Consider the following 14,446-nt stretch of genomic DNA (forward strand, 5'->3'; position numbering starts at 1 on the left):
AACATAGATGGCAACGGCCAAACTCAACAGTTGACTACGTCTACGATCTATAGTCTGTGGTTGGACGACACAGGTAAAAACCTATTCAGCAACAACTCCCATAATTCCCTGCTACTTCACAACCTCATCAAACTACTTTTCTTGTGTTTAGAATGAGACACCCTTAGTGGCAGGAACTACAAACAGGTGTGTGTGTGTGTGTGTGTGTGTGTGTGTGTGTGTGTGTGTGAGCTGAGACTCACCGAGGGCGTCATGCAGGTATTTCTGTCCCACCAGCTTCAGATACTCCTCGATGGCTTTGGTGGCCAGCGTGTTCTCCCTGAAGATCAGGACGTCATGGTCAGCACAGCGGTCCACCTCCGACATCACCAGGTCTGTGAGGAAGTCCTGAACACGAGGAGGAGGAGGAGGAGGAGGAGGAGGAGGGTCAGTGCAAACAGATAAACTGTGGGATCAGACGGGTGAAGTGTGCCGTACAGCTGATTTATCGTTTCATATCTCTTTTGTTTCGATGACATTTTTGTATTTTGCAGATTTGTTCCCAGTTTTTGTTTTTCCACGTATCTTTTCTCCCAGCTGACCAAACAAACAAACCTTCAACAGACGTTACATCGCTCTCTGCAAACACACCAGACTCCATTGATTAAAACAACGATTTTACCTCACAGGACACAGGAGCTGCTGGTCTGCTGCTTGCCTCCAATTCTCACTCTAAATATGGAGCAGATTTTTGCTTGTCTTTGGACAGAGCAAAGCTAGCCGTTTCCCCCCTTACCAGTCTTTACGCTAAGCTAAGCTAAGCTAAGCTAAGCTAAGCAGCTGCTCGTAACAACGTGAGCGTAATATCAATCTGAACACATAACTCTCAGAAGTAAAAGGATGCGAGTAGTTTTCTGTGACAGACTGGTTGTTGGGATCTGACCTTTGCCCTCCCGGTGCTCTGCAGGATGTGGACGAGCGCGCAGGCCATCTCCTCCTTGTTCTTGACGCTGATGACGGGCTCCAGCACCGAGCACAGCATGGTGTAGTTGTTGGTGACAAACTCGGCAAACTCCTTGTACTGCTCCATGGGCAGGATGGAGATGGTCTGGAAACGGGACTTGATGCGGATCGACGGCCCGCCTCCTTTGGACTTGCTGGTGGTGGGCGTGCTGACCGGGTACCACTTCTCCACAAACTGCCGGCCCGTCACGCCAGACACTGGGATGTTGACCAGGCCCACATAGTTGTTCTTGTCCTTCTTCTTCTTCTTGTCCACGTCGCGGTAGATGTGCACGGTGATGCTGTGCATGGCGGGCAGGCTGGAGAAGTCAAAGTACTCTCCCCAGAACAGGCTGTCGTGGCGAGTCTTGCTGGTGGTCCGGGCGTACAGGACGTCGTCCAGACACAGCTCGCAGAAATACTTCTTCTTCGGCGGGAGGTCTTTGGCTTCGATGATCCACAGTCGCAGCAGGTTCTCCGCCCGCCGACAGTTGTCCTGGAATCACAAACAAACACGCTCAGTTAAAATATTATAAAACACCTTAACAGATCTGTTTTTGACCCAAACAAGAGCGCAGGTTTGATTTCAGCACTGGACAGCTCCTCATTCTCCACCCAAAACTCTCTTGGTTTTAAGCGGAAACACTGAGCTCCCTGACACTGTGTCTGTGTCTCACCTTGTTGGGCTGAATGGTCCTCCTCAGGTTCTCCATCCACTTGTCTCTCTCTGAGGCTGACGTGCAGCTGAAACACTTGCTGCCGCCCGAGTACGTCACCTGACAGGTGGGAGAGAGAGGGGGGAGGGAGAGAGAGGGGACACCATGACATCTGACTTCCTGTTAAACTAAAATAAGTGATGATGAAAGGAAGGCACTGAGGAGTAAGATACACATGCAACTAAATAAACACGTTACTGAGATTTAATGACAATAAAGAGGCTGAAAGATGCTGAAATAACGACATCAGGGTGCAGGTTTGTAAAAAGTCTGAGTTCAGGTTTTGTCCGGTCTGACTGTGAGACGACAAGAACACTACTTGACTGTTTTTTGAATGGAGTTTGGTTTGACAGTTTCTGATGCATCAGTAGGACATCAGCAGAATCTCAGCGCTGACAGGTTTCATGAAACAGAGTCGAGCTGCTCTCGTTTCATTTTTCTGATCTGTGTTCTTCTTTTGCAAAATCCCGTCTCTCCTATCTCGTCAGCTTCTTGCAATTATCTTACATTTAATCAGACCCATGAAAAATTCCCCTCTGCTTTCGGTCTGAACAGCTGAACTCCTCAGTAAGTATAGTTACTGTGTGGCTGCACTAAACTTGATGTCTTTGTTTCGCTCTGCTCACCTCGAAGCAGAACTCCTGTCCCAGGATGCTGCTGTGCAGAGGTTTGATGAACACGTCCTCCTCCATGCTCAGGTCCAGAGCCTCCACCGCACTGCCCGGGCTCAGCAAAGACTCATGGGAGGTCGACTCCTTCAGCTTGGGGAGCCCGCGAGATCTGGAAGACGAGAGGGAAATGTAACTATAAGTAAATGAAAAAGAATAAAACTACGCTGGCAGGAGGCGCCGCTGAGCACAACACAGCTTTTTAGATACCATGACAACAACACGAGGTTCATCAAACTTCCTCTGCAAAGAAGAGAGATGTAATACCTACGAAAAACAACCACAGAGCCAGGTGAGGGGGGTTCCCCAGAGCATCCCTCCTCCCCTCCTCCTCCTCCTCGACTCCCCCCTGCTCCCACAGTCCTTGACCCTCCGTCAGACAGCAGCAGCTCCGTTCACCGTGAACGCGGCTGCCTTTATGAAGCTTCCCCGTAGTCAGTAAGTCCTGAGACAGCCAGTATGATCCCAGCGGGAGTGTCTCCATAGAAAGAAGGTCTGATGGGAGAGCAGGAGCTAGGCAGCACAGCGTGACGCAGAGAGGAGCCAGGCAGGTGTAACTACAGCCCGGTCTCAGGAGGAGACGCACCGATGGACAGCTCGACACATATTTTACACATAAATTAATTTAACTTCATGTTTTTGTTTGGTTTGAATTCATCTCTTTTTATCGTTTACAAAGAAGCCCGACAGCATCCACAGCCGAGGCTTTGAGTTAAAGACTTCAAATCAATCAGGAAAGTGAAATGATAAAGTCATAATAGAAACATGTTTGGTTCAACGTCTCACAGCACAGATACACAGCATATTATATTACATGCACACTGTGAGAGAATCTAAACGATGAGCTTCAGCTTTTCAGGAGATCACTCTTTAATACACTGAGTGTGTGTGTGTGTGTGTGTGTGTGTGTGTGTGTGTGTGTGTGTCTCTGTGTGTGTGTAATCCTCCTTCTGTGACAGATGAGTTACGTAAACCAGGCTTAGTGAGTTGAGATCAACACTGATGCTGTGACACCGTCAGGCTTCTCTCGCTGTAAATACATCAACCAATCAGATCAAGTGCTGGAGAGTGGATGAGTACATTAACTCAAGTACTCCACTTAAAGAGTAATCCCAGTATAATTAAACCTGGACTCTATTATTATTATTATTATTATCATTATTTTTTACATATGTTGATTCTAAATGACTCACAGGTACAAACAGTGTGTGAATGTCTCCAGTAGATGTGTTCATCCTGCAGCAGTGAAACAGGCTGTAATGGCTGCAACATAATCCTTGATGGGTCAAAGGTCGTCCACTAACAGTTCTTGTTGTTTCCACTGACAGGCTCAGATTGTTATTCTAAGTGTGTGACAACATGACAGAAAGGATCCCTACAGAGATAGACCTTTTTGTTACAGAGGAAGATGATTGTTTTAACCACACACAGACGTTACATCGCTCTCTGCAGACACACCAGACTCCATTCAGAAAAACACTGATTTAAGCTCACAGGACACAGGAGCTGCTGCTCTACCTCTGCATTGATTGGATTTTGTTTTTGTGTTATTTTGTGACTTTTGTGTTTGAAACTGTTGGTTCAGATTCAACAAAATATTTGTGTAACACTCAATAACACAAACATCCAACTGATCGAGGCAGCAATAGACCAGTAACTCCTGTGTTCTGGGAGGCAAAATTACATTTTTTTTCAATGGAGTCTGGTCTCCCTCAAAACTGCTCTTCAGAATTCAATAATTCAGGCATTTCCGTTGTTTGAAATATTTTCTACCTTTACTCAGGTAAGGAATTGACAGGTTTAGTTACTTTTATTAAAAACAAGTAACAAGAAAGTGAAATCAGTCAGTGCTTTTCTGTAACTGTGTTTTCATCCTTCAGTTTAAAGGTGGGTTTGTTCAAACCTGTCAAGCAGCAACGCTCCAGCGCCTGAACACAGTGAATGTTTGTTCTGAGCAAGAAAACACGCAAAACTATGAACACACACACACACACACACACACACACACACAGTTTCAGGAAGGGCTGGTCTCCTGCATCAGTTTGGAAACCTGATCCACTCAGAGGAAGAGGAGGAGGAGGAAGCACTTACTGAGATCTGACCACATACACACACACACACACACACACACACACACACACACACACACACACACACACACACTTATTCTTTATATGTTTTTAATACTTCACTCCCGAAGACAAACAAAGCAGGCAAAACAGTTGTATCAGCTGATGTATGTAATGCAGCTGCCTTCAACCTGCATTCTGCCTAATGTCCAGCAGGGGGCGACTCCCCTGGTTGTAAAGGAAGTGTGATCCTATAGAAGTCTATGAGAAAATGCTCCTCCTCCTCTCCTGATGTATTCCCTCAGTAAACATGTTCCTGATGAGTTTATGGTCTCAGTCTCTAGTTTCAAGTCTTCTTCAACACAGCATGATGTTCATTTAGTCACTGATGCTCCCATTGAGAGTCACACAGACCAGGAAGAGGGGAGGGGTTAGGGCGGGGCTACCTGTGATTGACAAGTCGCTACCATGGCGACCTGAAAAATGACTTGTTAGCGTTTAGTTGAAGAGAGGAGTCAGATGTTTATTGTTTAGGTAAGTCTAAAGCCTGTTTTTGTTTTAGCCCCTCTTACACAACGTGCTAACGATGACTCAGCTGTTTCTCTGTGATCAACGTTCAGTGAGCCGAATTATCCCCAGCTGTCTCCTCCTCTCTAAAACAAACAGACCTGATGATTGAAACGGTAAAAACTCTGAATCAAACAGTGTTGTGTTAAAATCATGTGTCTCTGCTGCTAACGTTAGCTCAGCTTGTTTCTCTGACACTTGAGCTCAGACGTCTGATGCCTGAAATCACGCTAAAAAAGAGAAAGTTAAACAAGACAACCCTGTAAAACGTGACAGTGACACGACTTTAAACAGTAAGAACACATGTTTTAATGTCCGTCCGGCTGATTTCAACCTGCCGACTGCTGCTGTCGAAGAGCTGAAACAGACATCTGAAGAAATACCAAATATGGGTAAACAGGTTTGTTATTTTAAGGAACTGTTTAAAAATGCAAGTTCAGTTTTTACCGTAATGTTCAGGAGGCGGTTGCTGTCTCCTCTTAGACTGACAACAAACAACCAGCAAACATCTTCAGCTCCATCCGCCGCCAACACTGACAGCAAACTCTCGATTCAGTTCTTTTAATCATTACTTTCTTTCACACGCACACACACACGCACAACTTGTTTTGGAGAGTGAACGCAGCCCTGATTTTGACAAACAGCTCATTACAAGTCATTCTGCTAACAACTGATGGAGGTGGAGTCTGTTTGAACAGAACTTCACTGATCAGCACCTGAAACATCTCCTCTACAACAGGCTTGTCCCTCAGAGGCTGCCGTAGGGTCTCAATCCCTGTGATGATTCTGCAGTTTGGACCCTCAGACTCAAAAACTCAGAGAAACTCGTCCCAAACTAAAGTCCTACAAGAAGATGAACCAAACTGCAACAGCAGAGCAACCAGAGCAGAGATATGTCAAACTGCATCCACACACACACACACACACACACACACACACACACACACGGTCCTACCTGAACCTGAGCGTTTTGGAGAGCTGAGCGATTCGAGCTCTGCGGAGGAGAGAAGACGAGCCGTCCATCAGGAGTTAGAGCTCAGAGCTGACTGATGCCAGGGAGAGGCTGTGTGTGTGTGTGTGTGTGTGTGTGTGTGTGTAAAGCATTATCCTCCTGTCCAGCTGGCTGACATTCTGTCGACGATAAAGCTGCACACACACTGTGGCTGCATCAGTCCAGCGTACACATGTGAGCAGAGGCTCCATCAGTCGCTGTGACTCTGAGGTCGTTTTAATGTCAGAACATCACACACACTGTCTCTGCCTGTGTGTGCGTGTGTGTGCGTGCGTGCGTGCGTGCGTGCGTGTGTGTGTGTGTGTGTGTGTGTGTGTGTGTTGACATACTAAATAAACATACATAAATGAAGTGATAAACACATTTACAGTGTTATTTACACAATAACATGCACAGAGATATTTGACGGTTTATTAACTTTTTTAACATTAAAATACGTCGTCAAACTTTGTGAACGTGTTTTATGTGAGATAACACGTTTCAGATTAAGCAGGACACAGACTGACCCACAGCTCCATCTAGTGGACTGAAAAAGAAATCAGTACAAATACTGCCACAGAAAATATCAACACTAAGCTGTATCTGTTCTTTCAACATCCCTGCCAACAACTCTGGAGCCTCGAGGAGCTTTGGTCTAATTGGCCCTTTTTGTAATTAGGGCAGCAGGGGGCGCTGGTTGAGCTCAGCAGTTAGACACCATGTTCCACATACAGAGGCTACAGTCCCCGATGCAGCGCGCCCCGGGTTCACGCTCTCTCCCCCTCCCAACACTATCCCCTGTCCTCTCTCTCATAAAGACACAAAAGGCCAAAGAAATTATTGTGATTAGAAAAATCGTGTTGTGATTTGTGTGGAGCCACTTCAGTGACAGCTGACTGTAAGATGAGACTGTGTGTAAGATACCACAGAAACCCAGAATATTCTACGCCCATTGTTTCATGACAATTAAAATAATATTTAGTGATGGATGCAGATGACCTGACCCTTTGACCTGCTACAGCAAACATCGACCCTGCTTTATATCAGTACACGACATAACACTCACCATCCTGACACAATGTTTCACTTAAGTGACACCCTATTAGTGTCGGTAGTATAGTGTAGTATATAGTATTGAATCTGTCACTCAGCAGAGTATCACACAGCTTACATCAGCTGCACCTGAGAGGATCTAGAAACCACTCCGTCTCTGTTCTACCGTTTCTATTTCTGTGCCTGTTAATAAAAAACACCACCTGTACACCTGCCACACCACCAGCTGTTTTAAGGTGCATTTTTACCCCTTGTGATGGAATCAGGCTAGCAGTTTCCCCCTGCTTCCAGTGTTTGTGCTAAGCTAAGCTAACCCTCCGCATGACACATAAGTGATCTCTACATAGCTGTGGCCTCAGCTAACACCACAGGATCAGTGTCAGGAATAAAAGTGTGTGTGTGTGTGTGTGTGTGTGTGTGTGTGCACATGTGTGTGTGTGTGCGTGCGTGTGTGTGTGTGTGCATACAGTAGCAACAGCAGGAGACATGCAGCAATCGCAGTGGTCTGTGTGTCTGTCCTGGTGTCACATTACTGCAGAGGACTTCCTGTTTGCTGCTTCAGACGATCAGGGGACGAACGTTACTGTTCCTACAATCAAACATTTATCATTTAAAGAATCCTCCACTGATCGCTGTGGGTGTATGTCTCAAAAAGAAGTGAATCCTTCTGTGTGCATTCCCTCTTCTTGAGACTGAGCTGGCTGCATGTGGGTGCTTGTGGTTCAACACTTGGACAGAGACTCACTTTTGTTTTGTAGCTTTTAAGGACCTTATCTAGACTGCAAAACAATGTGAAGCCGTTTTCCAGGTCACATGGGAACACTGACGAGCCGAGCTCGCAGGACATTTTTCTGTTACATAAACGCAAAACTCATCTGCACAGATGAAACTGAGCGACTGCAAAGTGTGCTGCAGAGAGGAGAGCCGGCCTGCCAGTAAAAGCACCTCAAGTCAGTGCTGGGAAGGATGGGCGGGTTAATGGAAGGAGCAAGAAGACGAGGAGGAGGAGGAGGAGGAGGAGGAGAAACCCACAAGCTCTTGAAAAACAGAGGAGCAACAGAAACCCTGTTTCCCTAACTGATGTCTGAGAGACAAAGCGTCAGACAGATTTAAAGACAGACAGAGTTCAGCTCCATAAGTGGAGGAAACAGAGTGAGCAGAACCAGAACAGGAAATTAAGCCTAATATCAGAGCGCTGTCTCTGCTCACAGCGTCACGGCATCACAGCGTCACGGCACGAGTCAACAACAAGAACAAACTCAGTCGCTGCACAGCACATGGAAACATCATCACAGAGGATTCTTATACTCAGCGACACCCTGAGACTGCGTCCGGACGGAGCTGGTTTTTAAGGTGGCCTATAGGGCTCATTAGCAGCTCTGTAGTTCTGGACTCTACTAGAGAAGCTTGGCGTGACTTTAAGCTTCAAAAGATTCTTCTGATTATGGCCCTCAGTGCAGTCCCTTCGTTCGTCCTCGGTCTGAAACAGGCTGTTTTAGCTACTGTCTCTTTAAGGACCTCCTAAAAAAGAGTATTTGTGTCTTGTGCTTGATCTCTCGCCTCTCTCTGTATACACTCTCTAACCTGTGATCTGAAGCTGATCTCTGATCTCAGACTGAAGCTCCAGCAGAGCTCAGCCTGACTGGAAATTTATGAAGACACTCTGAACTTCACTGCTGCACGGCTGCAACCGAGACCAGACTTCCTGCAGATTTTCAAATTAAAGTCACCTGACTGTTGATCAGTTCTCATACTGAACATCGGAACGCTACGCTGGAAAACATGGCCGACTACATAGAAGAAAAAATGTCAAACCGTATCCGGCTCCACACGCTGAATGTCAAGTGTCCAATCATCTCCTCCACCACTCAACTGCTGCATCGACACACACTTGCCTCTTTGATCAGACCTTGATGGACAGTCATCGCATCACTACGTTATCTAAAGAAGTTACCTGTCAGCGTCAGCAGGCCGCAGCGAGGGCAGTCTGAAGCTGGTGTTTCTGTCCAGTTTGGTCTGACTCTTCGTCCTCTTGATGGAGCCTTTGAGACGTTTACTGAAAAAGCCCTGAAAGATAAAAAAGAGGAGAAGAGATCAGAAACTGTCGTCCTCGAGACGGACAGAGAGAAAGATCAGGGGGGACGGATCTCGAACAGAGCAAAGGGCCTATTTTAAACTGTTGTTTGATAGAGGCGGGGTCAGAAGGGAAACAGGAAGTCAGTCTGTGGTTTCGCCGGTTTACCTTGGAGTGGAGGAGAAGGTTAAAGAAAGGGAGGAGGAGAGGCGGAGGAGAGGCGGAGGACACCTCTAACTGATATTCACTGAGGCTATAGCTTCAACATGACTGCAGACTGTGTTGATACTGTGTTTGTCCTGCTACTAACATCCTCAGGTTTCATCCTGTGGAGTTACAATAGACGATGTGAACAGGAAGTGTTGAACAAGAAGCTCAGGAACCACAGGAGCTGCTGCAGGTGATGCTTCAGTACTTCACTGCTTGGTTTTAACGATAAGGAGCTTTAGAGAGGAAGGAGATGGGACACGAGGGTCATGTGATGACAGCGACGCAGGTGAAGGGCTCCATCATTTCAACAGAGAAGATAGAGGCCGTAAATCTCCACAAAGACACCTGAACCCATCTAACCATCAGATCCTGTCATCCATCCCTTCATCCAATCCAATCTATTCATCTGTTTCTCCATCCATCAGTCCAGGAACACCCTCAATCTCCTGCAGTATTAATACTATGCAATCAATCAATTCATCTATTAGTACACCAATCCAATCCTTCCATCCAATCACCAATCAATTTGCCATTTCATCCACACGTCCACAAAACAATCCAATAAATCCACCAATCAATCCTTCTATTAGTCATCCATCCATCCTTTCACTAATCCATCCACAAATCAATCTGTCATTCATACATCTATAAATCCAATAAATCCATTCATTTAACCATTGATTGATCTATTTATCCATCCATCCACCAAACCATCAAAAACTAATCCGATCCATCCACCATGCATTCAACAAATCATCGCTACATCCAATAATCAAAGCATCCCCACTTTCTTATTATCCATCCATGAATCCATCCATCATCCATCATCCATGAATCCATCCATCATCCATCATCCATCAATCAATCCATCATCCATCATCCATCAATCCATCATCCATCAATCAATCCATCATCCATCATCCAATCCATCATCCATCATCCATCAATCCATCCATCAATCAATCCATCATCCATCAATCCATCAATCCATCCATCATCCATCATCCATCAACCATCAATCCATCCATCATCCATCAATCCATCCATCATCCATCAATCAATCCATCATCCATCAATCCATCCATCATTCATCAATCAATCCATCATCCATCAATCCATCAATCAATCCATCATCCATCATCCATCAATCCATCATCCATCATCCATCAATCCAACCATCATCCATCAATCAATCCATCAATCCATCCATCATCCATCAATCCATCAATCCATCATCCATCAATCCATCAATCCATCATCCATCAATCCATCCATCATCCATCATCCATCAATCCATCCATCATCCATCAATCAATCCATCATCCCTCCATCAATCCATCAATCCATCCATCATCCATCATCCATCAATCCATCCGTCAATCCATCAATCAATCCATCAATCAATCCATCATCCATCAATCAATCCATCATCCATCAATCAATCCATCATCCATCATCCATCATCCATCAATCAATCCATCATCCATCAATCAATCCATCATCCATCAATCAATCCATCATCCATCATCCATCAATCAATCCATCATCCATCAATCCATCCATCATCCATCAATCAATCCATCATCCATCCATCAATCCATCAATCCATCCATCATCCATCAATCCATCCGTCAATCCATCAATCAATCCATCAATCAATCCATCATCCATCAATCAATCCATCATCCATCAATCAATCCATCATCCATCAATCAATCCATCAATCAATCCATCAATCCATCCATCATTCATCAATCAATCCATCATCCATCAATCCATCAATCAATCATCCATCATCCATCAATCCAACCATCATCCATCAATCAATCCATCAATCCAACCATCAATCCATCCATCATCCATCAATCCATCCATCCATCATCCATCAATCCATCCATCATCCATCAATCCATCCATCAATCAATCCATCATCCATCCATCAATCCATCAATCCATCCATCATCCATCATCCATCAATCCATCCATCATCCATCAATCCATCCATCATCCATCAATCAATCCATCAATCCATCCATCATCCATCAATCAATCCGTCATCCATCAATCCATCCATCATCCATCAATCCATCCATCATCCATCATCCATCAATCATCCATCAATCCATCAATCCATCAATCCATCCATCATCCATCATCCATCATCCATCAATCCATCATCCATCAATCAATCCATCATCCATCAATCCAACCATCATCCATCATCCATCAATCCATCAATCAATCCATCATCCATCATCCATCAATCCAACCATCAATCCATCCATCATCCATCAATCCATCATCCATCAATCCATCCATCATCCATCAATCCATCCGTCAATCCATCAATCAATCCATCAATCAATCCATCATCCATCAATCAATCCATCATCCATCAATCAATCCATCATCCATCAATCAATCCATCATCCATCAATCCATCAATCAATCCATCAATCCATCCATCATCCATCAATCAATCCATCATCCATCAATCCATCAATCCATCCATCATCCATCAATCAATCCATCATCCATCATCCATCAATCCATCCATCATCCATCAATCAATCCATCAATCCATCCATCATCCATCAATCAATCCATCATCCATCAATCCATCAATCCATCCATCAATCCATCAATCCATCCATCATCCATCAATCAATCCATCAATCCATCAATCCATCCATCAATCCATCCATCATCCATCAATCAATCCATCATCCATCAATCCATCAATCCATCCATCAATCCATCAATCCATCAATCCATCCATCATCCATCAACAATGAATCCATCCATCTACCAATCAAAGCATCCGTCCTCCAACAATATTCAGATGGTCTCCTGCGTGTCAGATGCGTGTAGATTCATCAATGAGTCGGTTGATAGAAAACTAACCAGCAATGTGTTTGAGAGAGAAAACGATCAATAACAATAACAAAGTGATCAATAGAACTTTAATCTTCAGTGACACACAGGTCACCTGTTCACCCATCACTGCAGACGCCGTCAGAGAGTTCCTTCATGAATCACAGAGAACAGTCTTCATTCAGGACGCTCCCTCTCCACCTGCAGGACTGAAGACATGTCATGAGCGAGTCACAGCGCCCCCCACAGGTCACTCACTGACGTGTTGCCATTGGACAGCTCATCCTCAGCTCTCCACCTATCAGATCGTCTGTGACAGTTAAAGTCCCGTGCAGAGTGAAGTAAAGGAGCGGCCTGATTTACGGAGATATTAATATCCTCAAACACACCCCCCCCCCCAGCCTACTGCCCCCCCCACGATCTCCCTTCAGGCTCATTGTCTCCCATGAATGCGTCAGAATGAAGATCCGCTCGAAGTCGTCAAACTAAATGTCTCTGCCAAACGAGCTGATCACATCTATTGATCTTTGTTATTGAGTGACAGCTGAGTGTGTTTATGATCCTGTCGCTTCTTTACCTCTGACTTCTGAGCCGCTCCACCTCCCAGCATGCTCTCTGCCTGTATTTACTGTATGAAGAAACCCTCTGAAGTCAGACTGGAGCTAAAAATAGTCTCTCAGAGGACGACCTGCGAGCCGCCTGTGAAGCTTCAGCACAAACTTCCTCCTCTGGTTCACGACACCTCGACGCCTCGTCAGCATCACAACACACTCAGACACGTTCCATTCAACACAACAACGATGACGAGGGGTTCATTTGTCATCAAGGAGTAAACATGTTCGACAGACGGACAGAAGAACGACATGAAACTCAGAAAACAGCGCTATTTATTGAAGCCTGAGAACCAAAAACTCTGAAGACGTGTTCACAATGTTACAGCTGTCACACACACACACACACACACACAGACACACAGACACACAGACACACACACAGACACACAGACACACAGACGCACACACGCACACACACACACACACACACACACACACACACACACACACACACACACACACACAGACACACACGCACACACACGCACACACACGCACACACACGCACACACACGCACACAGACACAGACACACACACACACACACACACACACACAGACACACACAGACACACACACAGACACACACACACACACACACAGACACACAGACACACAGACACACACACACACACACACAGACACACAGACACACACACACACACACACACACACACACACACACAGACACAGACACACAGACACAGACACACACACAGACACACACACACACACACACACACACACACACGGTTTTCATGTTTAAAAATAAGAATCAAATCAATAATCGACGAACAGTTTCAGCTGTAAAGATGTCACACATATGCATGTAGAATCAGCACACCCTGGCTGATGATAAAGCTGCATAAACATGTTGAAGAATCATGTGACAGAAACACACCGAGGTGGAGACAATGGTTCCCTCACTTCCTGTGTCCAGTCATCTTTAAAATAGGGATCCTCTTTACAACCATCTTGTCTTGTGACCACTGTGTTTCATAATCAAGAAGGCTTTTCACCAGAGCAGAGGTCAGTCATCCAGGAGAACAGAACGAGCCAGGCTTCAATTAATCGACTCGGTGAAGCCAGGTGTTAGACTGTAAGGACAAACCTACGATCACTGCTTTCCTCAACAGACCACAAGGTCGATCACAGATTTACTGATGTAGAAATGTAGAAAAAGCTTGCAACTAACTTTTCAACCAGTGAACAAAAAGCATTACAAGAGCAAAACTGAAAGTATCGACTGCACTGACTGAATGCGTAAGAAGCTAAAACAGAAGATAAAAATGTGCACATTTTGTTTAAAAATGTATGACTTGTTTTAAGTGGTTGGTTTGGATTGAAAACAGTCTGTTTGTGTAACACACAACACAAACAGACTAACAGAGGCAGAGCAGCAGCTCCTGTGTGCTGTGAGCTTAAATCAGTGTTTTTATGAATGGAGTCTGGTGTGTGTGCAGAGAGCGATGTAACGTCTGTGTGTGGTTAAAACAATCATCTTCCTCTGTAACTAAAAGGTCTATCTCTGTAGGGATCCTTTCTGTCATGTTGTCACACACTTAGAAGAACAATCTGAGCCTGTCAGTGGAAACAACAAGAACTTTTAGTGGATGACCTTTGACCCATC

The 14,446-nt window shown here is 45.1% G+C and overlaps 1 protein-coding gene across 5 annotated transcripts in view; it reads right to left on the reverse strand.

Moving 5' to 3' along the window:
* The window catches only part of rasal2 (RAS protein activator like 2), an 86,442-nt gene that overhangs the window by 13,559 nt on the left and 58,437 nt on the right, over positions 1–14,446 (reverse strand). For all 5 annotated transcript variants that reach the window (XM_069683930.1, XM_069683928.1, XM_069683927.1 and 2 more), the window contains 5 exons: positions 9,000–9,112; positions 2,324–2,477; positions 1,659–1,757; positions 923–1,477; positions 243–387 (listed from right to left, as the gene is read on the reverse strand). In XM_069683930.1, the coding sequence (XP_069540031.1) occupies positions 243–387; positions 923–1,477; positions 1,659–1,757; positions 2,324–2,477; positions 9,000–9,112 (1,066 nt within the window). The remainder of the gene's footprint in view (positions 1–242; positions 388–922; positions 1,478–1,658; positions 1,758–2,323; positions 2,478–8,999; positions 9,113–14,446) is intronic.

Source organism: Semicossyphus pulcher, unplaced genomic scaffold (assembly GCF_022749685.1).
Source record: "Semicossyphus pulcher isolate SPU_LCO1_2020_fin unplaced genomic scaffold, fSemPul1.0.p SCAF_7, whole genome shotgun sequence".
Classification (NCBI taxonomy): Eukaryota; Metazoa; Chordata; class Actinopteri; order Labriformes; family Labridae; genus Semicossyphus; species Semicossyphus pulcher.